The following is a 22,986-nucleotide window of genomic DNA, read 5'->3' as shown; positions in this document are numbered from 1 at the left end:
GAAAAACGGGGAGAGACCGGGAGAGACCGGGAGAGACGGGGAGAGACGGGTAGAGACCGGGAGAGTCCGGGAGAGACCGGGAGAGACGGGGAGAGACCGGGAGAGACCAAGAGAGACGAGTAGAGACGGGGAGAGACGGGTAGAGATGGGGAGAGACGGGGAGAGACCGGGAGAGACGGGGAGAGACCGGGAGAGACGGAGAGAAACGGGGAGAGACGGGGAGAGACAGGGAGAGACCGGGAGAGACGGAGAAAAACGGGGAGAGACCGGGAGAGACGGGGAGAGACCGGGAGAGACGGAGAGAAACGGGGAGAGACGGGGAGAGACTGGGAGAGATCGGGAGAGACGGGGAGAGACGGGTAGAGACCGGGAGAGACGGGTAGAGACCGGGAGAGACGGGGAGAGACCGGGAGAGGCGAAGAATGTTTCATTGTGTTTAAATTAAGGTAACAAGAAAAATAAAAATGGCTGTTATTTTATTGAAAAAAAAGGAACTTATTTAAAACAGTCTTTTGAATGGATTTCTAAATTCATGGCAGCTTTTAGAAAAAAAAAGTTAGAAGTACGTGAATAAATGAATATTAGATTTATTAAAGATAGATAAATGCTTATTCAAAAATAAAATAAAAAGAGGAATAGTAAAGCAAGGCTCTTGAAAGTTAAACAACGAAAGCAAAGAAAATTTGAAAAAAACGTAGCATAAGAATAGAGAGCCACAGCAACGCGTGGCAGGGCATAGCTAGTTTTAAAATAAAAATTATTTCGTTATCCATCACGGACTATTATTTAAAACTACATCTCTACTAGTGAATAAATCTACTAGAAATTAAGAAATACGCCAGAATTCGTATTTCCAATTCGAGACGATACGCCCACGTATAGACACGGGTATCTACAGCGGCCCAAGGTGCCCCGAAATTCTCGGGATAAAACTGATTAATTTATCATTGTATGCTCGAGGCTTAGCAACTTTCGCACCGCTCTCGAGGGAAACGAGAGGGCTCGGCTTGTTTTATCGTTATGGTTCCCGAGATTAAGAACCGAGGGAGCGGAAGAGAGGGAGGGTTTCGTAATGCGCACCCGCTGATCTCGGCGCTTCTTTCGCACGTGCGTTCTCTTTCCTTGCCGATCGACCAGAGGAGGAAGCTCGTGCGAGGGAGTAAGAGGAACGGAGGTTTACTCGATCAAAGAACGAAAAACCACTTGCCCATATTTGGCTACACCCGCATGTAGTTTACATCTCGCGTCTTCTTTACTTGCTTTCTTTCGGCTGCCCGCACCTATACGATCCTCTGTCGCGTCGGAGAGCGTGCGATTTATATATACCGTCTCCCATAAATTTTTATCACGTTGTTGAAACGTGACTTCAATGTTTTTTTTTAAATGCTGCAATAATCTGCTTGTCTCGCAATGCAGATTGCCATCTGTCGAAAACACAAGTCCATTTATTATATCATTGAATATCAATTTGATATTGATCTACAACAAAAAATGATCAAAGTAGAGATCATTGTTTATGCGCAATTTTATTTTTTTTATTTCCTTGAAAGTGGACTGATCAGTTGAATTCACGAGATGACGATTAATGAGAAAAGTCTCGCAAAGTAGATTTATTGATAGCACGATATCTATATTTTAAATTAACATTCAAAATAAAATACTATAAAAAAAGATGTTATCGAAAATTCAGAAATTGGAGAATATAGATTCTCTTGATTATAATTAGTTGATATGATAACAATGTATACATGTAGTTTTTTGTCCCCTCTATTTTGTTGTTGAATTTTAAGCGAGGAATGTTCATATGATTACAACGCAAAAAATTGAGATGTACGATATTCCCGGGAAACATAACTTCATGATATCTCAACGAATATGTAAATGTCGAAATAAAAAATGCAAAATCATTCCCTTTCGTGTATGTAATTGGAATATGCAAATGCGGTTACGGCGATAATTACAGTTTTTTTATTCCTTGCATTTACATGCTACTTTTCTTATTCACAAGATTCGAGAGTGTTCACCTCTAATAAATTTAATTACGTAGAAAATTTACACTTCTAAAGAAAATGTAATTGAAAGATTTAATACAAAATTGAAATACATTTAATTCACAAATGAAAGATTGATTTTATTATGCAACACCTAAATACTACTTTTATACAAAGTACGTTTTTAGTTTTATAATCAATGTTCAAGATGGTAAAGAAAAAAGAAAAATTAATTAATTTCCATATTATCTCTTGGTCGAAATAGGTTAGTATGAAAAGCTCACGACCCATACCATCTATTTAGGTAATGGTACGCGTTATCTCCGATCACGACACTGGGTTACGGGACCCTCAGAGCGTTATTTGAGGTCGCATGTTGCTGTTTGGTCAATTCCCGTTCAATATACGACCGCGTTCGATCGTCAGACGAGTTGAACGACGAAAAAGCGCCATGTCGCGCTCTGCCCTCTTTGGATAAAAAGCCACTTGTATAATAAGTAGCACAAGACCGCTTTCTATCTATGTAGACGAAGGATTCTCGGTACATACATATCTCGAATGCGGCACTTTGCAAGAGATTCACAATCGATTGTGATTTGATTTTTTATATAATGTGAAATAAATTGGGACAGAAATTATTTAGAATGTGTATGACGAATAAAGTTATTTTAAATAATGTTATTAACAATAATTTAAAAATAAGAAAAATGATATAAAATTATTGAATATATAATTTTATATCATTAATGATAATTTAGCTTTTGTGAGGATATTAACATTGTTAAATGATTACAATGTCAACTACAGTTAAATTGTAAATGTATCAATTTGCAAAATCATGTATAATTATCAAGATGCCATCAATGTATCTTTTCGCTGTTGATATCATCAATATATCCGATTAAATGCGAATGTATCATTCTAAACAGTGCACTTTGTGCCTCGAGAGCGTACAATTTAAGATTAAATGTCACGCGTATCAAACGATTTTAAGCAGTTGATATACGATTTTACGCAGTATAAGGAAGTTTTAGTATAAGGAAAACAATAACTTTATCTGTGATGCTATGCAATAATTGTTTAATACAACAATATACATAGGTATCTAAAAGTTGTGCTTGTTATTTGAATACTAATATAGTGTTTCTAAATTCAGGGTCTCTAGAAATATCTAAACTATTTTTTAATCAATCGATGTGTAGGTATTATTCAGATACTCAAATGTGTATGTACGAGTACATACAAATTACTTGGTTTATAATGGCGGTTGATAATGAATTCCAATTATTCCTGTTTTCGAATGCATATAATTTATGAACCGTGGTTAACTCATTACATTCAAAGCCGAATTCGAAGATAATAAAGGATGACTTGCATGTAATGGTTGTAAGAGAAATGACGAAGTGAAGAATGCGTTAATGTATCATTTTATTATAAAAACTTTTATTATAAAAACACCTAAAAAATAATACATATAATAAAGCGCAAGTATTAAAAAATAACGTCGTTACTTTCTTTTGTAACAATCGTTACTTTTTTCTGTAAACTTTTCTGTTCGGAAAAATTTTTATAATGATGCGTTGTTTTTATGAAGTAAAATTTCACAATCATAATAAAATGCTAAGATAATATTACTATCGGGTATGTATCCCATGATAAAGTATATCCTTTCGTAATATAGTACATATATAGTACATATAATATTACGATAAACTACCAAAATAAAAATGAGATTGCTTGTATTGCAGCGGATCTTGGTGCTGAATAGTAATTTTTATGTAATTTAACATTTTTGTCAGCCTTGAAATACAGTTATTAGCCAGATGCCAACGCTCAGAGCATCTATAAGATCCCGAAAAAATTATAAATGATTTATTGTTAAAAATAGTAGCTCAATCAGGAGCTGATCCTAGATCTCTTATGCGCCTCTCAACTTGACTATTGAGGCATGTGATATTGTTATAATAATCACATTTTTGATTGATCAAGGAGGAAATCCGTAACCAATTTATTAAACTCTTCGGGATATCTTAAGTGAAGATTATGTGCGCCCTTTTCGAAAATATGCACTCTGTAATACAACAGAAATTAAAAAAATATTGTAAACCTTAATTATCTTAATTTATTTCGATTTTATGCAGATACGAACTTCGAGTTGACGATATTTTGTTTCAGATATGTCGGATGTTCCGGCAGGACCATCGCGTCTTTGGCTCCGTGAATGATCAAAGTCGGGCACTTTATCTTTGATAAAACTCCTTTGCATATGTCACCGTCTTGATTTTCATACAATCTCAGCACGCCGTCTATCCAGTCCTCCCACATCTTTCTGAAATAATCCTCGCCGTAGACTTTTATCATAGGTGTCCTCATTTTTTCCGACCACTTGTTGATGTCCCTGATGTCTGGACAGTAATATTTCATGAAGCGTTACGCGAACGGAAGAAATAAAATATTTAACGCGCTCCGGATAATGCAACCGTGAAATATAGCGTCAATACTCGTGACTGTACGTCACTTAAAAAATATTTACAAATTTTTTTTCTACAAAATCGTCATTTAAGGATATAATTTTTTCAAAATTGTGATCAATAAACGAGATTTCAATATAAGTTGTATCATTAAACGCTGAAAACTTAATCTCTTTATAGTCTTATGATATTACGAGCTGAGAAAAAAGTATGTACTCTTATATATCTTCGTCTCATCCGGATGTATGTACGCGTTCGCGCCGAAGACAACCATCCTGCGGATGCTGTCGGGGTACGCCGAGGCAAGAACGAGCGACGTGATGCCGCCGTCGCTCCAGCCGATCAGAGAAAACTTCGAGTAGCCGAGGGTCCTCATCAGATTGTGGGCGTCCGCGGCGTCACGCTGAAAGAAATCTTCTGGAAAAGTCCTGTCGGGTGGCCGCGACTTTCCGTAACCGGGTGGATCCCACGCGACTATGGTCAGCTTGTCCGCGTTCAGGCCCTCCATCTGCGGTTTAAAATCGGTCCATATTGTCCCTGAAACATCCATTTTTTGCTGGTCCATAAATTACCGCCCATCGTTCCAATGAAGAAAATTTTAGTAGCGTGCTACGAATTGGAGCGCAATATTAAGACAGATTGACATCAATTGCGTTTACATTTAAGCTTGTGTTCTGCTAACGAAGCTTACCAACGTAATCTGACAGCAGAGACTTAGCAGAATTTACGGTTTCGTAATTTTAATTGATTGTGAGATAGATTGTTTTTTTGCTGTTAATTAGAGATGTGTGAATCAAGATTTTTTTACGCTGTATCGAATCGAATTTTATTGTTTTGTTCGAATTGAATGAAAACATAGCTTTTAATCAATAATATGATTATTGTTAGATTGAATTTTAACATATAGATAATAAAAGAAAAAGAACATATTATAAAAGCATGACGAAAAGTTGCTTTGAAAAAATTTGATATTCTTTTTCTTTTTTTCAAAATTATTATAAGGGAGGCAACGCTATCTTGCTTTTCATCGAACAGTTTAAACACTATGTGCAGATTTACATTCCGGTAGATGGCAGCAAATGCCGATAAAGTGAATTGTGCAAAACTATTATCTAACTATCTTTCAAAATATAAAAAAGAGTTATGGCATAAATCAACTTACCCAGGGCGCCTGGCAACAGCAACACCGGATGGTCACCTGTGCCGACCCTAGCGTAATTAATTTCCGTGTCGCCCACCTTGATCTTCCGTTCCTGTCAATAGGAATATATTCCGTTTAACAGGACAGTCGAAGGATGGTTCATGAAATGGCAGACCGATGAGAAAATGGCAAGTAGCATTTCTACTTCACATTTACGTTGAACTTCTACGTACCTCCATCTCACGGGCTCTACTCGCTGATGTGGTTGACAATCGCCGGGTCCACAGAGTTCGGCTCTCGGATTTTGCGGTTTTGCATAACGCACTCGCGAAACGAGTAAACATCTTGCACGTGTAGGACATGTGTGTACGTGTGTCAGGGTCGTTCTACAACGGAACAAGTCTCGTAAGCGATTGAAAGGCACAGACTGTACGTCTATTTTTAACAGCACTTATCAGCTTTAATCTCGGTTTAATTGACTCTTAATTTTTATTTTTTTTTTTAGTTCTGTAAAGATGAGAAAAACCGAGATTACAGTTATTTTACGTCAATAGAGAAGAAGTAATAATATAATTTATACGCTATTGTAGAATGGTCTTTTGTTTGTGATCGACTAAAGCCTTGGAATGGATGGTGGTAAATGATGGTCGCTTTATAAACGGCGCGCATTGATATCAGTATCATCCCGCCGATCCAGATATATGCAATTTAAATTATTGCGCTCGAATAAACATGATAACGCGATGATGATAATACGAGGAATTAATTAAATATTAATAGAGAATGTTGAACTGATTCATATCATTGTGAAACAAGAAATCAATTATTTTTGTTTCTCTGTCTCACTCTCTGTTTAAAAATATTCAACTTGTAAATTAAATTATTTACAAATTTATAAATTTAATTTGAGTTCGAATCTGTCACCAAAAAAATTCCATCAGATAGAATTTTTAAGATATATATATATAGCAGGTGGTAGCACTGCTTGAATAATAAATTTGTATCATTGTTTATACCACATGGAGTTGTTTTAGTTTATATTATAGGTAAAAAGAGTAAGTAATAAAAGAAATATAAAATATATATCCGTATATGTCAAAATTAATTATATATATTTTTTCATTTTTTAAAATATAATAAAATTCATATTAATACTTATTTTTTAAATATATTTCTCTATATTTATCCCCTATTCCTATACACTAATACAAATTTAAAAAATCGCAATTGAAATTGTAAATTTACCGACTTTACAAGAACACCTTTTTGCAAGAAAATATCAGGAGAGCATAATAAGTAAGGAACTAAGAGAATAAATCGAGAAGTCGTGCTATCTAATGTTCTAGGAGAAACATTATTTTAAGAATCTTAGAATTTTTCGAAAAATCTAAATTCCTGAAAAGTTTACAATCTTAAATGTGTAATAAAATTTAAAAAATAATACAAAAAATATATTACGTATAATATTAATGTCAGATTATGAGGGAAATTGGAAATTAAAGTTTTATGATCATTAAAATATTTATTTTAGAACTATACAGTAATGGTAAAAATGGAAACACATATCAAATGTAAATATAATATACAGACGATGGCAATAATGATGGAAAAAAACCAACGCATATATGTTTCTATATGGTAAATAAATAAATGTAGCGCAATTGTCTTAAATGTCGGTGATAAATTTATAATTGTTCTTACAAAAGTTCCTACAAAAATCTCACGCGAGTTACAAGCTAAATGCAACGTGACATATACACAATTCGTAAAAAAGAATTTCGTCATTGTCATTCTAAGGGAAAAAAAAATTCAATTTAAATCGGAGTGCTTGAAGATTCTCAAGAGAAGAGAGAGTGCGAAAAAAAATTGTTTAATTATATAAAGTTTTGTTTAATTATACTTAAATATAATCCGATCCTAAAAATAATATTAAATGATTCATAAAATAGGTTACAGTCATGGCTTATCATGAATCGTGTTGATTGCGATTACTCTGTGTTCGATCGACTGCTCTGTGATATTCTTCCATCAGATATTTCTTGTATTTCGTTTGATTGTTCCAAAGCTCTGCCGCTTCGAGATTAAGTGGACTTTCATTGTTAGGTTCTACATAACGAAGTATAATTCACAAATTAGTATCTCATGTCAACGATGACTCATCACGATTAATTTTTGTATTACTAAACTAATGCAAATTTTAAGAATCAAAATTCTTAAAATTTTAAGAATTTGATGACTTTGACAATTTGAAAATCTAAATTTATGAGAATCGAAAACGAATAAGGATAAATAAAGAGGTTGCACTATTTCAAAATTTCAAGAATCCTAGAGCTTTTGAAAATCTAGATTACATACCACCCAGAAGGGACTGTATGGACAGTAAAATGGTACGGACGTCGTATAACGCACTCCACTTGTCTTTCAATATATCTAAGCAGATGTTGCCACCGGTATCTACATTCGGATGAAAACAAGGTGTGGCGAAACGTACTATGGGTGCACTATATGGATAGCTGTGTGGAAATTCTAAAGTCAATTTGTAAGTGAGACCAGCATATACCTGCAATATAAAGAAGTTTCATAGACCTCTTTATCTTAACTTAAAATAGAATAATTAAATGTCTATTTCTATTGATATAGATTAACATTACTTTCAATTTATCTCTTTTTTTTTTAAATTATGAAAAGTTAAAGAGTAAGTTAATCAAGGATTAATCTTAGAATGGTATTGCTATTGATATATAACTTTTATGTCTGAGGAAAGATCATTCTTAATGTAACATAACATAGAATTTTTATATACTTCATACTTTCATTGATAAAATGTTTATAATCTATAAATCTTTGTAAATACAAAACAAATACAACCTAGTTATTAACATGATAGACTCTAATCAAATGGCACAGCCTGACATAGTAGGACATTAATTCATTAAAATGAATATTATACATAAAATACCATTCTAGGATTAAAGTTAATTAGGCCTGTTCTTTTTTTGACTGGCTCTTTTCTGCTTTTCATTTCCTTTTTTGAAGAGAAGTTGTGTGAGAGGTCGAGCCAAAAAGAAGAAACTCCAATCTGCATCGGTAGAAATGCAAAAGACGATAGTACCGTATCTCTTGGTCCTATGATAGTCCCAATCCATTTGAACAAATTCTCTCCCTCTGGGAAGGCGGACACTCCTTGTTCGGTGCTCATCATCAACACCATGAGCTCCTTTTGTAACCTGGACAATCGAACACTGACAAATGAGTTTGAGTGTCTTTCCACGAAACACAACACGAAATTAATTATCCGGATAGATTGACGTACATAAGTTTAAGACTGTACAAGCTGTAAGATTTCCTGTTTAGGAGGTTACGAACAGCGGGTCGCGGGAAAGCGACGGAACATTAGAGAATCGAATCCCGTGGAATATTCGCGACGGCTCGCGCTCTTTTCGGGCGTCCAAAGTTCGCGGGAGTATCTTCGCTAGGTTATGTGCGAGCGCGGCAGACAAGGCGCGATATCGATTCCGCGGATTCATGAATAAGCGTCCGGACAGAAATGGGCGGATCGCGAATACGAGGGAAAGACTCGTCGTCCAGTGTCGGGTCCCGCGAATTCGGTTCGCGCGATTTTTCCGAAACGTACCGTTTACTGACTGCGTGATTGTCCTTCGGCAGGCTTTGCTTCTCCTCGGCGGCCTTGTTCGGCGTGTTTTGCATCGAGCTGAACGGGTTCACGTTCTGCGCCATTCCGAGAGGTGTCTTCGCGTTCCTGGCGACGGGTCGGATCGAGTGTCGTCGTCTTTACGGAGCGAGGGGATGGCCCTTCTCTGTCTCTCTTTCTCTCTCTCTCTCTCTCTCTCTCCCTTCGACTCGATGGTTGACGGTCACAACAGAGCACGGCGGAAATTTGAATGCTGCACGCGCCTACTGCCCGGCCCGAAAACATCGAGCGGCAAAACAGCTGTTGCGTCTCGAGTGGCGGCGGCGCGTCGCGTCGTCGTCTCGTCCGCGTTATCGTCGGTCAGATTTTTTAATCGCGTTCGGGAACGCGAGTTGGGTATCGCCGCGGGCTGTGGTGTCTCCGAGCGCCCCTACGGTGATCGATAAGGCTTCGTCGCACGACCGAACGAAATTTCTTCGTTCCCGGTGCATTCCGCCGACGCGCGAGAAGACGACGGACTCGCGGGGTATATTGATCGAAAGTCTCGACGTCTCTTTCCTTTCCTCTCCTCGTGCCCGACGTGATGATCAACGTGACACGCGGACGGCGGCGCGGGTTGCGTGACGGACACGTAGCGCGCGCTCGACGATTATCCCGCTCGGTATAGACGCGCTACGTCGTGTACGAGCGACCTCGAGCGACAACGACGGCGTGCGCGCGCGAGATGGGATTCGCACGAGGATGAGAGCGAACGACGAGCCTAGCAGCCTGGCGATCCCGAGAAAGCATGGCAGCGGCGCAGGGCACCCCGGAGTCGGATACCGGGAGCTTCGAGTGCTTCAGAAACTACACGGCGCCGGAGGTGTTTGTGCAGGGCCTCGCGGGCATCGTCGACCAGCAGGACGTGGAGTCGATGATACGCGCGCAGAAACAGATGTAAGTCCTGCCCTCACCGTCCGTTTCCGCTGATTAACTTTGATTCCTGCTTTATGACTCACTCTTTACTTAGCTTTCTCTAGTTCTAAGAACGAGATAACAGTAAAGAGCGGAAGTGGACATTAATCGCTCTTTCTGTCTGATATTCATAGAGCGATTGATTCAATTGCCAGGGTTGGATATTTAAAATTGAAATAATCCACGTGTACAATGTAAACTGTGTAAGCTATGCTTTACGTGTCATCTACATAAATGCAATAAACTAATAAAGGAATCGTAGAAGATTCAAATTTTATTTTGTTAAAAATGATTTATATAATTTTGTAATTAAAAAGTAAAATTGTTGCTTTAAATAAATTCTTCTTTACTTTTATCATTATTAATGTAATATGTGAAAAAGAAGCCAAATGTAAGATGAGATAAATAGATGATAACATTTATATAATGAACAGTTGGAAGATAATAAATTTTTCATTTCCTGAAAATTTAACTTTTTGGACTTGCTTGGTTTGTTTTTCGTGAGAAATCCATTTCAATTATTTCTCGATATAATCTCTTGCTTTGTACGTTTCCAGGTTACAAAGATTTGAAAAAACCAACGAGATGTTGACAAACTGCAATCAGCTGTCAGTGAACAGGCTCAAGACGGCTGGCACGGAATTCAAGAAGCACAGCGCTCTTCTCGTTGAGATGAAGAGGGATCTGGATTACATTTTTAAAAAGATCCGCCTGATCAAGAATAAATTGAGCCAGCAGTATCCGCAGGCGTTCAATGGTAATTAATTATGTCGCACGAATCAATGTGGAAAATTGAAATGCGAAATTCGCTAGTTATACTTTCTTCTATCCGCATTGAATGCCGTAGAGGCGGTAAGGAGCAGCCTGGCGGAGGAGGTTATCGTGGAGGACGTCGATTGCCCGGTGAAACCCCTCGAGCCGGAAATCGTGCCGTTGCCATCCGCCCCGGCTCGCGACACTGCCGATCAAGATCCCGATTCAGATGGTAATGAAACTAAAAATAGTCATATCGCTAAGGAATAAAAATCGGATCTTCGGCGAATGTTTAAATGTAAAAAAACAAACTCTCTTAATGATTAGCTACGGAACGAACGGCCGGTTTAATTCAGGTAATACATACACACACACATATTATATTTCTAATATGTATATTAGCGGAAAGAGGGTGATATCGCAAAGAAGAGGAGTCTATGCTTTGTTGTGATAGAAGAGAGAGAGAAAGGACCTGTTTAGTCTGAAGAAATTGTTTTTGAATATTCAGACGATTTTATTGTTGTGAGATATGTATATGTATAATTACACTATCTATACGTGAGAATGCATAAAAGAAACTATTTTTAAGAGAGTATTTCTAGAAATCGATGTTAAGATGTGAGAGGCGACGTGTGCCTCGCTTCTCAAGATTGCGCTTTACCTGACATCCTGTGCACTTTTTCTCTCCCGTGGGAGACACTAGTACAAAAACCCGCTGTATAATAAGAAGTATCAATCGTAATCGGCGAGTCGACGCTTACTCTTACGCATATTTTCGTCACGTTGTACTCGCATGTGTAAGATTTGAATCTTTCTTTCGCAATACAGAGATGGTACAAAAGTAAATTTCCATACTAGCTCTAGTTTATGAAAGAAAAGGGTAGCGTTGACAAAAAAAAGAAACGTCGATAAATTGCATAGATAATTTTTCTATTACGAACGAGAAACATGTCGCAGATTACTAGATTAGTAGACCGATATATCCGTGTTAGATATCAGAATTAACAAAGTACGGAAGTTTACTTCCTCGAATGTTCTCTCTTCATTACGTAATCTTCATCGACTTGCCGCGTAAGTATGTACATATATCGCACCAAACGCTTTCGATGTACGAGCCGACTTATCGCTTCTATCCAGCGCATAACAAGGAAGCTTGTTCGTGTGTTACATAGTATTGCATTATTGTAAATAAAAATCGTTTGTTTACCTCGTTGCACATACACACACACACACAGAGTTGTCTATATTTCACGCTACTCCGATAGATACGTCTGCAACGATTTACAGAGTTTCTGGTCGAAGCACTTTGGAAGAGCTGGTCTCGCAATCCCCTCGACGCTAGAAAACTTAGTACGGTGCCTATGAGGCGTTCAGTGAGACGTGAGAGATAGATTAAATTAAGACATCCTTACGCGAAGGGAGAGGATCTGTGCAATGGAGGGATCTGTGCAATGCGTATCGATTTAAACACCCCCCCTCCCCTTCGTTTTTAATGTTAATGCCTTAGAACATACGCACGGAGCGTAGTCTCAGTCTCGAGGTGCTCAAATAAATCCGTTGTATGCGCACTCCCCACTGTAAAATAATGTGATTCACAATGTAAAGCGTTTTCGGTCGACCGAGAGAGAAATATACAAGTGTTCCTCGTTCGTTCTCGTTTTCCTGCGGTTTTCTGATTTCATCCCCGATCAAGCTGTCCCATCCCCTCTGCGAAACGGAATAAAAAAAATAGATTATATATAACAAAAAACAAAAAAAAAAAAGAAACCGCGAACGGCGATAATTAGCTAGAAGACTAATGACTTCCATTGTTGGTGTACAGTGCCGGTCGAGGAGTTTCAATTCGCGAAGCTGCGCAAACGGCGAATAAAGAGTAACGACAGCTCGTCGACGGAGAGCAACAACGATCACAGTAACGCCGAGACGTCGTCCTGCACGTCCGACACCGGCTGAAAGAAAGCCAGGGTCAGAGTAATGCGAGAAAGAGGGAGAGAAATGAGAGGAAAAAACGCTTTTGTGTCATATAAATTGTCGCAAAGAGAGAGAGAGAGAGAGAGAGAGAGAAAAAAACAAAGATCGGACTCTGCACGCACACCGGGCCACTTCGAATGTTCGCTCGGGAGCGTACGGGCTAAAAATCAATCGGCCGAATCGATCGATCGATCAATCAAAGTAAGGCAATAAGGGAGGTCGGGAGGCGCGGAATCACGAGGCCGAGGTCGGCGTCGACAGGCCGTCGTCGCCTCCAATCGCACCGTCGCACAGCGTATCTCGATGTAGCTGTGCGAGCGCAGCGAGCTTGTGACTGCACTGTCAATGTTGAGAAATTGAAATAAATTCTTTGTACATGGTAGAGTACGGCGTTGAGTCAATTCCATCATCACGACCACCGTTCCGGCGCGAGAGCGCCAGAGCGCCCGTCCCCGCGGACACCTGGCAGCTTTATTATTATTCGCGAGTCTGGGTAGAGACGAGAATTCACCTACCACCACCGCCGCACACCCGGGACGTTTCATTAGCGAGGACGCAGCCGTCGCCGTCCGTGAAATATTCCGCTTGTCCCCGATCCCGAGGACGAAGGTGGCGCCCGAGATTAATGCGAATGCTTTTCACGGCGGGCCGCATCCGCGCGCGCGCTATACTTAGCCGGCGTCTGGGAAAGATTCACGTGAAAGATTCTTTCGGCGCGTTAATTCAGGAGGAAGACATTCGAAGTGTCCACTGCACGTGTTCGGCGTAACGGAGGTACAGTGAGCGGACGTCGACGTCGTCGTCGCTCCGGCGGAATGCGAGGTAGTCGGGGGGGGGGGCCCTTTTTCCCCCGAAGTGACACGTAAGTTCGAGGGAAAGGGCAATTCTGTTGAAATGCAGATCTGATAGAGAAACAAATTATTTCGACGGACCAATAGAAAAACTTTATACGCAGCGGTATGCATTGCTTTCGAAGGCAGTTGCTTTTTCTAAGCAATTATCTCGAGGATTCGACATAAAATTTCTGATCTATGTGATCAGATCTTGATAAATTTTTATAATAGATATCGCATTGAAATTGTTTCTTTCCGAGATTAAGAACGATATGCGAATTTTTATCGTTAATATTATTATCTTTTTAAAACAAGAACAATCGCGACGTGGCGTAATTCGAGGCTCGAGAGCAGCGGCAGCGCCAGGTATATTTTTTTACTCCAAGAACCCGTCGTTATTTCTGAAACACGTTTCTTTTTCGAAGCGGCTTTTACGCGGGGAGAATTTTAAAAATAACTTTGCAAAAATTGAACCTTCCCCCGTCCCAACGCATCTCCTATATCTCCACGTCTTCGTTTCGCTCATTTTCTTTTTACCCAGGATTCATTTGCAAGTCTTCCCATGGATTTCGGATATTTGCTCTCTTACGACCTTCGCTTCTCCCGGATTCCCCAGCGAAGCGCGGCGTAATCGCGCTGTAACCGGCGGTTGTAATTATTTACGGATTAACGGGATCCGCGCAAGCTGTTGCCGTGGGACCGGTCGCGAATGTTAATTTTTCTTCTGCGGTTTGTTATCGCCCGGCGTAAAATATTGTTAGGAATCGATTTCCACCTCTGCTTTCTACCATCGATGGTTTGTGCTATACACAGACGTCGTCCGCGCGTCCGCGACGCTCCCCCGTGCGCCGCGCGGGGGAAACGACGCCGGTCGTCGCGATGCCAGAAACCAGCTGCGCCTCAGCTGTTTTCTATCCATTCCGCCTTGCTTCCTTTCTCTCCCGGCGACGATTGGACACTTGGAAATAAAATCCTAGATAGACGCGACACGTGGGGCGTATTCGCGCCACGTAGAATTTATCTTGACGATTCGTGTATAATTAAACTTGACGCGCGCTCCTTTCTGCGCGCGCGCGCGCGCGCGTGTGTGTGTGTGTGTGTGTGTGTGTGTGCGAAAACTTACTCTGTGTACTGGTACCATATATCACACGTGTTGGCTTCAGATTTTTACGGAATATCTCTCGGAGAAATTTATTTAACGTTACCATTAAGGCTATTATAAAAAGGCTTTTTCGAGCTCCTACGTCTTGCGATAAATTACGCGGAGAGATAAATCAGACCTACATTACATCATTCTTATATTAATATTACTTACTATTACGTTAGATAATTATTATTTTAATTTTTGCCTTTTCACTTTATTTATCCAATCAATAACAACGAAGAAAATATCGAAAAAAGATACCTTTATTTATAAATTTGAGGTGAAAAATATTTCTTTTAGACAAGTATTTATCTAATAAATATTATTTTAAATATCTTGTTTTTCATATTATGATGTAGAAATATTTTAAGCATAAATAAGATAAGATACGCAAACGGGACGAAACAAGGTGCGAAATATCCGAAATACTTTGCACGCATTATTGAGCCATCTCTCAAAATCTCACCTCAATTGCTCGCGCAAAACGCAATTCATTTACGTGAGCCGCTATTGCGAAACATTGGCACGCACCGTGCAAACGCAATTCGAGAAGAATGCATTTCAAGAGAGAGAAAGAGAGGGAGGGAGAGAGAGAGCGCGCGGGGGCGACGGTCGCGGCGGTTAACTACACCGCCCGATAAAACGCGGAAACAGCTGTTTAATCTTATCCGGTCCACCTGCGCCGCGCGCTTGATATTTACTTTCATTCTTCCAGCGCGTCGCGTGCAGCACGCGCCTCTGGAACACACACGTCTTTTTGTTGACACGAGCATAACAAAGCTTGTTCCCACCCGTCTTGCGGCGCATGTGTGCCGCACAGATAGGGCTGAACGCAAATTTGACAATGATGCAACATATCTATTATTCTTCCGACGACCCGTAAAGAAATTCCCGAGATTTTTCGTGCAAAATATCGAGTACATATTTATGCAAAGAAGTAGAGAGGCGGAGAAAAGAGTTATTAAATCATCATGTGAAAATAATTATTGAAATCTATCATTTTTCAATTAATATTAAAAATATTAATTTTACGTTTGTTAAATATTTTTTTTACGTTACCTGTTTTTCTGCCTGGGTAACTGGACGAGAACTTATTTTATTTTATTGAAGAAATTTTGTCTGATACAATTTTAAAAGTATTTAAAATACTATAAAAAATAATTAAAAAGTGAATTAAGTTTCATTCATTTGGCTCACGTATCTTACATCTTGCACGATCTCTCGACATGTTGATATAAGCTCTGCAATATTTCATCAGATTTAATTATAACGTACTTGGCGATTTCTACAATTCGCAAGCGAAGAAAAGTGTGTCGCGCGCGAGAGAAACGGCGCGGATTACGTCGGCGGGCACGCGGGAAGACGGCGACGGGGCGGAGCACACGGGCGCGCAAAGTCTTTGGAAAAGCCGGCGGTGTTTTTGAAAGCCGCGATATTCCCGTTCCCTTTTACTCGCGCGCATTACCCCGCGGGGGTAACGTCGTCTAGTTGACGCGGGCACAACGGCGACCGATGCAAAGTAATACAAAAGCGCGCTCGCTAACTCGTCGGAGAGTGTCACCGGCAGCACTTCGGATTGAACTTTTCCAAGAGCCTCGGACGGGGCTAAAGAAAACGCGCGGGACGAGAGAAGAAGACGGCAACCCGGAAGATGCGGCTTACTCTAAAGAGAGCAAAACTCCCGGGAACGATTAAAATCCCGCTGTCTCCCTCCCTCCCTTTCTCGCGCAGGTTCCCATGAGATAAGGACAGCAAGTGCTTGCCATTTTACTCTTTTAACAAACTCGACTTTGGTGATTTGCGATAATATTTCCGAGATGAAATCTTCGATCCGTTAGAGATTTATTATGTCGCAGACATAAAATTCATACTTGCTACATTCTAGAAAACTTTTTCTATATTAAGTACTTTTTAATAATTGTGTGCTCTGGATTGATTTGCTAAGTTTATCTTTCTGAACTAAATGATTGTAATGTAATGTAACAATCCTGGTTTTTTTTTTGGTCTTGTAATCTTTCTTTATTTTTTATCGTTCTTTACTTCTTTTATCATCCGTCACTTTTTTTTATGTGACTATTCTCAGTAAAGGCTTAGATACTATGTCATGGAGCTTTCTCCCGACTTAGAGAAGGTCATATTATAACTTAAACCTGGATCTGTGCAGTCCAGGTGCGTCAGTTCTGGCATCCAGATGTTGGAATACCGTTTCTTAATCCTAACTCTGATGTTAACATGAGAGACGTGTCTCGTTTCTTTGATCGTCATCCAGATGTGAAGCGTCCGCTTTCCCTAATCGCAAATTATTTTAGCTCAGGCTTATCGGATTCAGTGTTAACGGCTCGGCTTTCGTGTTAACAGCAAGTGTTGGCGCTAAATTAGATTCGAAGCCGAACGCCATTAAACGTAAGTTAGAGGCGAATAATCCCCTTAGAGTTTTAACAAATGGCTTTCCATTTCCTCCAGTTACGCGATTTACGCGTGCGTTTCGCAACTTTTGTTACGCGATCTCGCATGCGGCATGCCTGGCGGGGGTCTCTTTCGCATATATGCAATAAAAACCTACTCATTCAATTCGTTCACTATCTCCCGGAAGGTAACTCGGGTCTGTCGCTCTCGCTTCCTCGGCTAACGCGGTTTTTCTCCAGCGCGTACGGGCGACAGAGCGGCGAGAGCTTTGTAAAATCGGCGGATGCGGCGGCCTCTCCCTCGCCGGAGGAGTGACTTCGTGCTATTGACATCCGCTTCTCGTGGTATCGACATCCCGGTACATGCCCGCCCGTGCCGGGAGCACGATCTCGCGTCACTTCCAGAGAGCGGGAGCGCGCGCGCGTGCGAGAGAGAGAGAGAGAGAGAGAGAGGGGAGGGTGCACGGGGGTGCGTTCGTTGGCCCTGCGTCGGTGTAATTTTGCACGAGTGCGAAAATTACACCGTGCCGCGGTGCCGATAAGTCGTAAATTACGGGCACGTAGGTGGATCGTGTAAAACGCGGCCGCGGTTGGACCTGCGATTGACGCCATCACCGCGCTTAAACTTACGGCCGTACGTCGAATAAATCGGAATTAGCGTTTAATCATACGTCCGTTCGATACGCGCCGCCAGAGTTGGTAATTGGGTCTCGAAATTGCCAAACAGCTCGTCTTCGTACGCTGCCTTTACCTGTTTTATTAGCAGTCTCGTATATCGCTCTTTTTTCCGCTTTTTTTTTCCAAGTCAAGTGCGTATTCTTCGGGAAATGTAAAAATTTCGTTTTACTTTCCGCAATTCTTCCTCGATGTCTGTAGTATGTATTTGCAGCTTTCGTGCTGTATCTATTATTTGAAGAATTTACTGCTTATAGGATGGCCCGCGCTGTTTAACGTGTAATGAATTTCGAGTTGCGCCCGTGGCGCTTCTTTCGCATGCACCACGCATGGCTGTTTATAATAATATGTCAAAATTAATTGATGACGTAATTTATAGGCAGCACGTATCTATTTACATTGTTCCACCGTTTATGCTCCATATTCACGTTCAGATTTGATGAATACGGGACGGAACAATGGAATATTTTTATCACAATATAGGTCCTTTCACAATTTCGACATGCAAGAGCAGATTGCTTTCTTGTAATTTAAAAATGAGATAAAAATTAGATTTCCATAACTAATTCTAATATTAATCGTATATGAAAATTAATTGTTTAATATCTTGAGCTGTACGACTTGTGTATAAACTATGTAGTTGTAAATTTCCACGTAAAAAATTATGAAACTCTATCTACTGTTTTTCAACTTTTTTCATAGTGTTAAGCTTTAGTAGCAATTGTGATTAAATCACCTCCGTCACAGACTTGCTTCGCCAATTCGTCATGCCAAGTATAATTTATTCGGCAGAATTTTAATATCGATTCCTGTTTGAAGTACGCTATTCGTTATTCTGTTAGAAAATTTGGAGTTGTAATTAAACGATTTTCGGGAACTTTACAGAAAAGCGTTGATTTTCGTAATTATCTTTGATCTGAAGACTAAATGCACTTTGGAAATTCGATAATTATATTCTATGTAGATTTTGCGTATTTAAAAGGATATGATTTTCGAAGTATACAGAGTGCAAATAGCAAACGGGACAGTTTTGCGTAGTAACAGCGTAAACGGAATGATTTCTCGCCTAACAACGACGACGTGGGAATCGATCGAACCGCTTTGGTTCATCACGGCGGTCACGCGTGGAGGATTTACGCAGGCGAAGACTTCGCAACGTCTGCATCAGGTCGAATGATTTGCTATTCGCGCACCTCCGACCGCCGCGCCGGCCGCCGAGGGAAACTTAGATTGCTTCGCCGACTAATTCCTATCCGTGCGCCCGCGCTAATTCGACGTCGAAACTCGCGGCGCGTCATACCTGAAGCGGCTCGATAAATTACTCACCGTCCATCCAATTACCGGCGACGTGCCTGCAGCCCCGCTTCGTCATTCACGGTGACTACGGCGAGCGAGCTCGATTCTTGTTATCCGTTTTGCCGCTTCGCTCGTAACCGCGATGAACTTTTACGCCGGGCAGCTCGGTTTCGGCCTGCGCGAGAGATGGCCCCGCTTGATTGAACTCGCGGGTGTCTCAAACATCATCCGGGACATTCGGATATTTTTCAATTAGATGGACGGTAGGAGGGACCGAAACTCGTTGGCGCAAATGGACAAGTTTTGGGCATTGCATTCCGTCTATTGTTCTATGAGGAAAGAAAAATTATCGCAAAATATCTTTTTTTTTTTGGTTTCAATGAGACAAATATTACGATGATAAAAGGCGTTTCAAAGTCTATTAGTATTAATGTTTCAAGCTTGAGAGAGTTTAAACTTAAGTGATATATTAATTAAGAGAAAGGTTTCCGTTATTATACGCCATGCGTTATTTTGAATAATAGCAGTAATCTGTTGCAGTAAAATGATTGAAATTAAATGTAGGAATTGGAAAATGTTGACCCATATTGAAGGCAAGCTTAGCTCGCGCGCAAGTGAGAGGTGCGTGAACATTCAATTGCAACTTAACTCTGACAAAACGCTTTTATATATTTAATATTTCTGCGCTGAGGCAAGCTACGTTTAAAATACTTTACATTTGTTTCCCGTAACGGTATTTTGCCATTCGTGACCCGTCACAAAGTAATTTTAAACATACAATCTTTATCAAGAAATGCATATTCGCGATCTATTGTTTATTTCCATTAGCAATCATTACTTATCTTTCTTCTTTACTGCTGATTTCAGGGCCAAAACTAGGATGCGACAAAAAGATTTTTTCATCGAATAGAAACGGGAAACGAATAAACATAAGAAAGTCTGTAAAGTTTCTAAATTTTAATAATTTTCAGACGGAACTAAAATATCCTTAAAATGTCGAATGGCAAAATTGTGAAAGCGGTGGTGTCAGCGAGGCCTGGTCTGCCCCATTTCGTCATGAATCGGCCTTTGACGAAGACGACGCTCCGAGGAAAGCTCCGACGTCCTGGCATCCGATCGCGTGCAGACGGGATATCCCAGGATCTCGCGTCAGAGCGCGTAGTGCACGAGTGTGTACGTGGCGATGACAGGGTGGCGTGACGGAGTGCTAATAATACGTATAATAGGTCGGCGACGTGGTGTGTGGACGCGCGCGAATTCGTGCCGATAAACGCGCGCGTTCACATCGGCTGCAATCTCAGCGTGTACACACGTGTCATCCTGAGCAACGAGGCACGAGTGCACGTGTCCGTGCATTCAAAGACGTTAAATCCGCCGCGCGGGCGTCTCGGAAACAAACTCTTTGGAAACAAACTCTCCCTAGATATCCGAAGATACTCGAAAATTAGATCTGAAATTATTTCCTCCCCCCTCCCGAGTTCGACAGAGTTCTAGAAAATGGCGTATTAAATTCGCAGATAATCGATTTATTCGAAAATTAAATGTGCGACAAACATGTTTCCCACATGTTTCTACATATGGAAGCTAGTCTGGAAGAACGAAGGTTTACTTTCCCTCGTAAATCAGAGAAGAAACACATTGGTTTCTTGAATGCGGAATACGTCTCCGTATTTTCACCCTCTTCAGTACACTTTTTCTAATAATTTCTTATAATAATTAAAATATTAAAACGTTTCCGCTATTTTCCCTAACTAATGTTCCACGAATCGCGAATTAACTTCAAGCGACGCGATGCGACGGACGGATGGACGATGAGTTTCGAGAATGTCGCGATCAATCGATCAACGCCCAACATCGGATTGGACGATCGATGGCAGCACGTCTTCCACGTCCTCCACGAAGACAGCTGGCGCGGATTGTGGGTCGACGAGCATTCCTCGTCACCAGGCGTCCGAGTTTGGAAATCGGTCACGGGTTGGTACACTCTCGTGTACACGTTGATCCGCTCGAAATCGAAACGGACGTTTCTGCTCGACGGAACAAACTTCCGCGACCTGCATTTTCTTATTTAGCCACGCTAAAATATATTATATACGTTATGAGAAACATCTAGTCGAATCTAAATTATTTTCGTACAATGTAAAAATTTTAATATTTCTACTTTATACATTCGCTCTTAGTGTAATGTATGTTGTAAGATTTTAATATATTATTTTTATACACGTATACACGGAAGCTGAAAATAAACGTTTACTTTCGATCCCTTATATAACTTGAAAGGAAACGTATATTTCAAGCACATTTCTTCCGAATGTGCGCAACATATGGTTTCCTAGTAATACGAACCCTTTTCAGCAATCAGATTCGACGTCGCTTTACGAAGATTCCTCAGAGTCCCGCGCGTTGATTTGTATAAAGGGGCAGCCGCCGTGTTCCTTCCTCTTCCTGTGCGCTACTCTCACATATAAATTTCATCGGTATTGTCTGACGCGACTGCGCCGATTGGCGCGTGCAGTTTTTCCAACTTTTATGATCGTGCAGAGATTTCGTGCACGCAGCGGTGATCGATGTCGCGCGTTCGCTGAAAGCCGGAGCGGCAAAGGAGCGGCGCAGGATTCAAAGTGCCGAGGTGAGGTGAGGAGCCGCACACTCCCCCGGTGTCGGGGGTGCGGTGGTGCCGGAGGTACGGGGGGGAGGGAGGCCAAGCTATTTCTCAGCTTCAGCGGCAGAGCCTTTCTTCGCGGGAATATATCGACACGTCAGGAGCACACTGGCCCGTTTACAATATCGCGTATAGGAACGTGCGCGCGCCTACATTTCGGCCGTTTCGCACCTCATCGCGCGAGAAACATCGCTCCCCAAAGTGATTCCGCATCGATCGCGGACGATCCTGGATCATCGTCTTTGAAAAATAAAATGAAATTATCAAAGAGCTCTTAAAAATCGTTTTTTTTAATGACAAGATAAATAATTTAATATTTCAGAATGTATTATGCAATAATACAATATGTGATTCTGTACACCGATAGAAATACTACATTATTTAACTTATTATTAAAAAAGTATACAGAATTGCAATCTGCGATTTTGCATACTGATACAAATCTATGTAGCATCCGTGATTATAATTGTAAATAGCAAAATAATTGTAGTGAGAAAAATATCATTTTTATAACTGTTACAATAATATTAATATTTTCAAGCATGTAAACGTTAAACGTCGTGTGGAGAAAAAAAAACAAGAATTTTGCTCTGCTAAGCGAAGATTTTGAAGAGAAACGGAGAGCGCAATAAAGAAGACCTTTAGATGCGTCTGCTTTACGAAATCGTTCTTCTTTTAAATACAAGTTTCCGGAAGTTTCTTACAGCCTGGGATATATGTTATCAAAACCTGCTGGATCGTTTCAGTCGCGTAATCCGTGGATTTCATCCACGGATTTCGTCGTGTAGGGGGGGGGGGGGGGGAAGGAACGTTCCGGTTCTACATAGGCGCGATAAACGATCTGAAATAGCTCCGCCAGGTGCCCCTTGAATTGTTTCCATCATCACCATTACACCTCGGGATATTATAATCATCACGGCTGGTGGCAGAAGCGTCACAGGTTAAGGCCGGCTAGAGATTGCGTGGTGGATTCACCTCCTCCGCCACCGGCTGGCTGGCTGGCTGCCTGCCTGCCTGGCATCGTCCTTTCGGTTCTCC

At 40.7% G+C, this 22,986-nt stretch overlaps 3 protein-coding genes and 1 long non-coding RNA gene across 5 annotated transcripts; 2 read left to right on the top strand and 2 right to left on the bottom strand.

Moving 5' to 3' along the window:
- Window positions 1–1,538: 1,538 nt before the first annotated feature.
- On the bottom strand, window positions 1,539–6,111 carry LOC105828840 (valacyclovir hydrolase). The gene is made up of 5 exons (XM_028189902.2): window positions 5,837–6,111; window positions 5,625–5,715; window positions 4,679–4,999; window positions 4,141–4,396; window positions 1,539–4,062 (listed from the first exon to the last, which is right to left on the bottom strand). The coding sequence occupies exons 1-5, from the start codon at window positions 5,963–5,965 to the stop codon at window positions 3,960–3,962; spliced, it is 900 nt and encodes a 299-aa protein (XP_028045703.1). The 5' UTR covers window positions 5,966–6,111; the 3' UTR covers window positions 1,539–3,959.
- LOC114254226 lies at window positions 5,896–7,324 on the top strand. The gene is made up of 2 exons (XR_003625579.2): window positions 5,896–6,032; window positions 6,109–7,324. It is a non-coding gene; the product is annotated as an uncharacterized LOC114254226 (long non-coding RNA).
- LOC105828839 (ubiquitin-conjugating enzyme E2 C) lies at window positions 7,106–9,369 on the bottom strand. Of its 2 annotated transcripts, none has more exons than XM_012667375.2 (4): window positions 9,238–9,369; window positions 8,716–8,830; window positions 7,959–8,163; window positions 7,106–7,709 (listed from the first exon to the last, which is right to left on the bottom strand). In XM_012667375.2, the coding sequence occupies exons 1-4, from the start codon at window positions 9,339–9,341 to the stop codon at window positions 7,570–7,572; spliced, it is 564 nt and encodes a 187-aa protein (XP_012522829.1). In that variant the 5' UTR covers window positions 9,342–9,369; the 3' UTR covers window positions 7,106–7,569. The 2 variants fall into 2 exon arrangements, with proteins under 2 accessions (XP_012522829.1, XP_028045705.1); XM_028189904.2 differs by lacking the exon at window positions 9,238–9,369 and adding an exon at window positions 8,917–9,183.
- A 649-nt stretch (window positions 9,370–10,018) lies between these two features.
- LOC105828838 (kxDL motif-containing protein CG10681) lies at window positions 10,019–13,315 on the top strand. Its single transcript, XM_012667374.3, has 4 exons — window positions 10,019–10,191; window positions 10,767–10,966; window positions 11,057–11,194; window positions 12,785–13,315. Exons 1-4 carry the CDS (start codon window positions 10,043–10,045, stop codon window positions 12,913–12,915), a joined length of 618 nt encoding a protein of 205 aa, XP_012522828.1. The 5' UTR covers window positions 10,019–10,042; the 3' UTR covers window positions 12,916–13,315.
- Window positions 13,316–22,986: the final 9,671 nt, after the last annotated feature.

The sequence above is a fragment of the Monomorium pharaonis genome, chromosome 8 (genome assembly GCF_013373865.1).
Source record: "Monomorium pharaonis isolate MP-MQ-018 chromosome 8, ASM1337386v2, whole genome shotgun sequence".
Lineage (NCBI taxonomy): Eukaryota > Metazoa > Arthropoda > Insecta > Hymenoptera > Formicidae > Monomorium > Monomorium pharaonis.
The sequence above is the reverse complement of the archived record's forward strand: the minus strand, read 5'-3'. Positions and strand labels throughout refer to the sequence as shown.

Excerpts from the sequence above, each read along its gene's own strand:
- LOC105828840 (XM_028189902.2), bottom strand. The coding sequence starts at position 5,965 with ATGTCCTACACGTGCAAGATGTTTACTCGTTTCGCGAGTGCGTTATGC. Across the intron at positions 5,716-5,836 it reads GTAGAGCCCGTGAGATGGAG|GAACGGAAGATCAAGGTGGG; the intron begins GTACGTAGAAGT and ends TCCTATTGACAG. Across the intron at positions 5,000-5,624 it reads GCTGTTGCCAGGCGCCCTGG|GGACAATATGGACCGATTTT; the intron begins GTAAGTTGATTT and ends TGGATGTTTCAG.
- LOC105828839 (XM_012667375.2), bottom strand. The coding sequence starts at position 9,341 with ATGGCGCAGAACGTGAACCCGTTCAGCTCGATGCAAAACACGCCGAAC. Across the intron at positions 8,831-9,237 it reads AATCACGCAGTCAGTAAACG|GTTACAAAAGGAGCTCATGG; the intron begins GTACGTTTCGGA and ends TCGATTGTCCAG. Across the intron at positions 8,164-8,715 it reads TCATAGGACCAAGAGATACG|GTATATGCTGGTCTCACTTA; the intron begins GTACTATCGTCT and ends TTTATATTGCAG.
- LOC105828838 (XM_012667374.3), top strand. The coding sequence starts at position 10,043 with ATGGCAGCGGCGCAGGGCACCCCGGAGTCGGATACCGGGAGCTTCGAG. Across the intron at positions 10,967-11,056 it reads GTATCCGCAGGCGTTCAATG|AGGCGGTAAGGAGCAGCCTG; the intron begins GTAATTAATTAT and ends TGAATGCCGTAG. Across the intron at positions 11,195-12,784 it reads TCAAGATCCCGATTCAGATG|TGCCGGTCGAGGAGTTTCAA; the intron begins GTAATGAAACTA and ends GTTGGTGTACAG.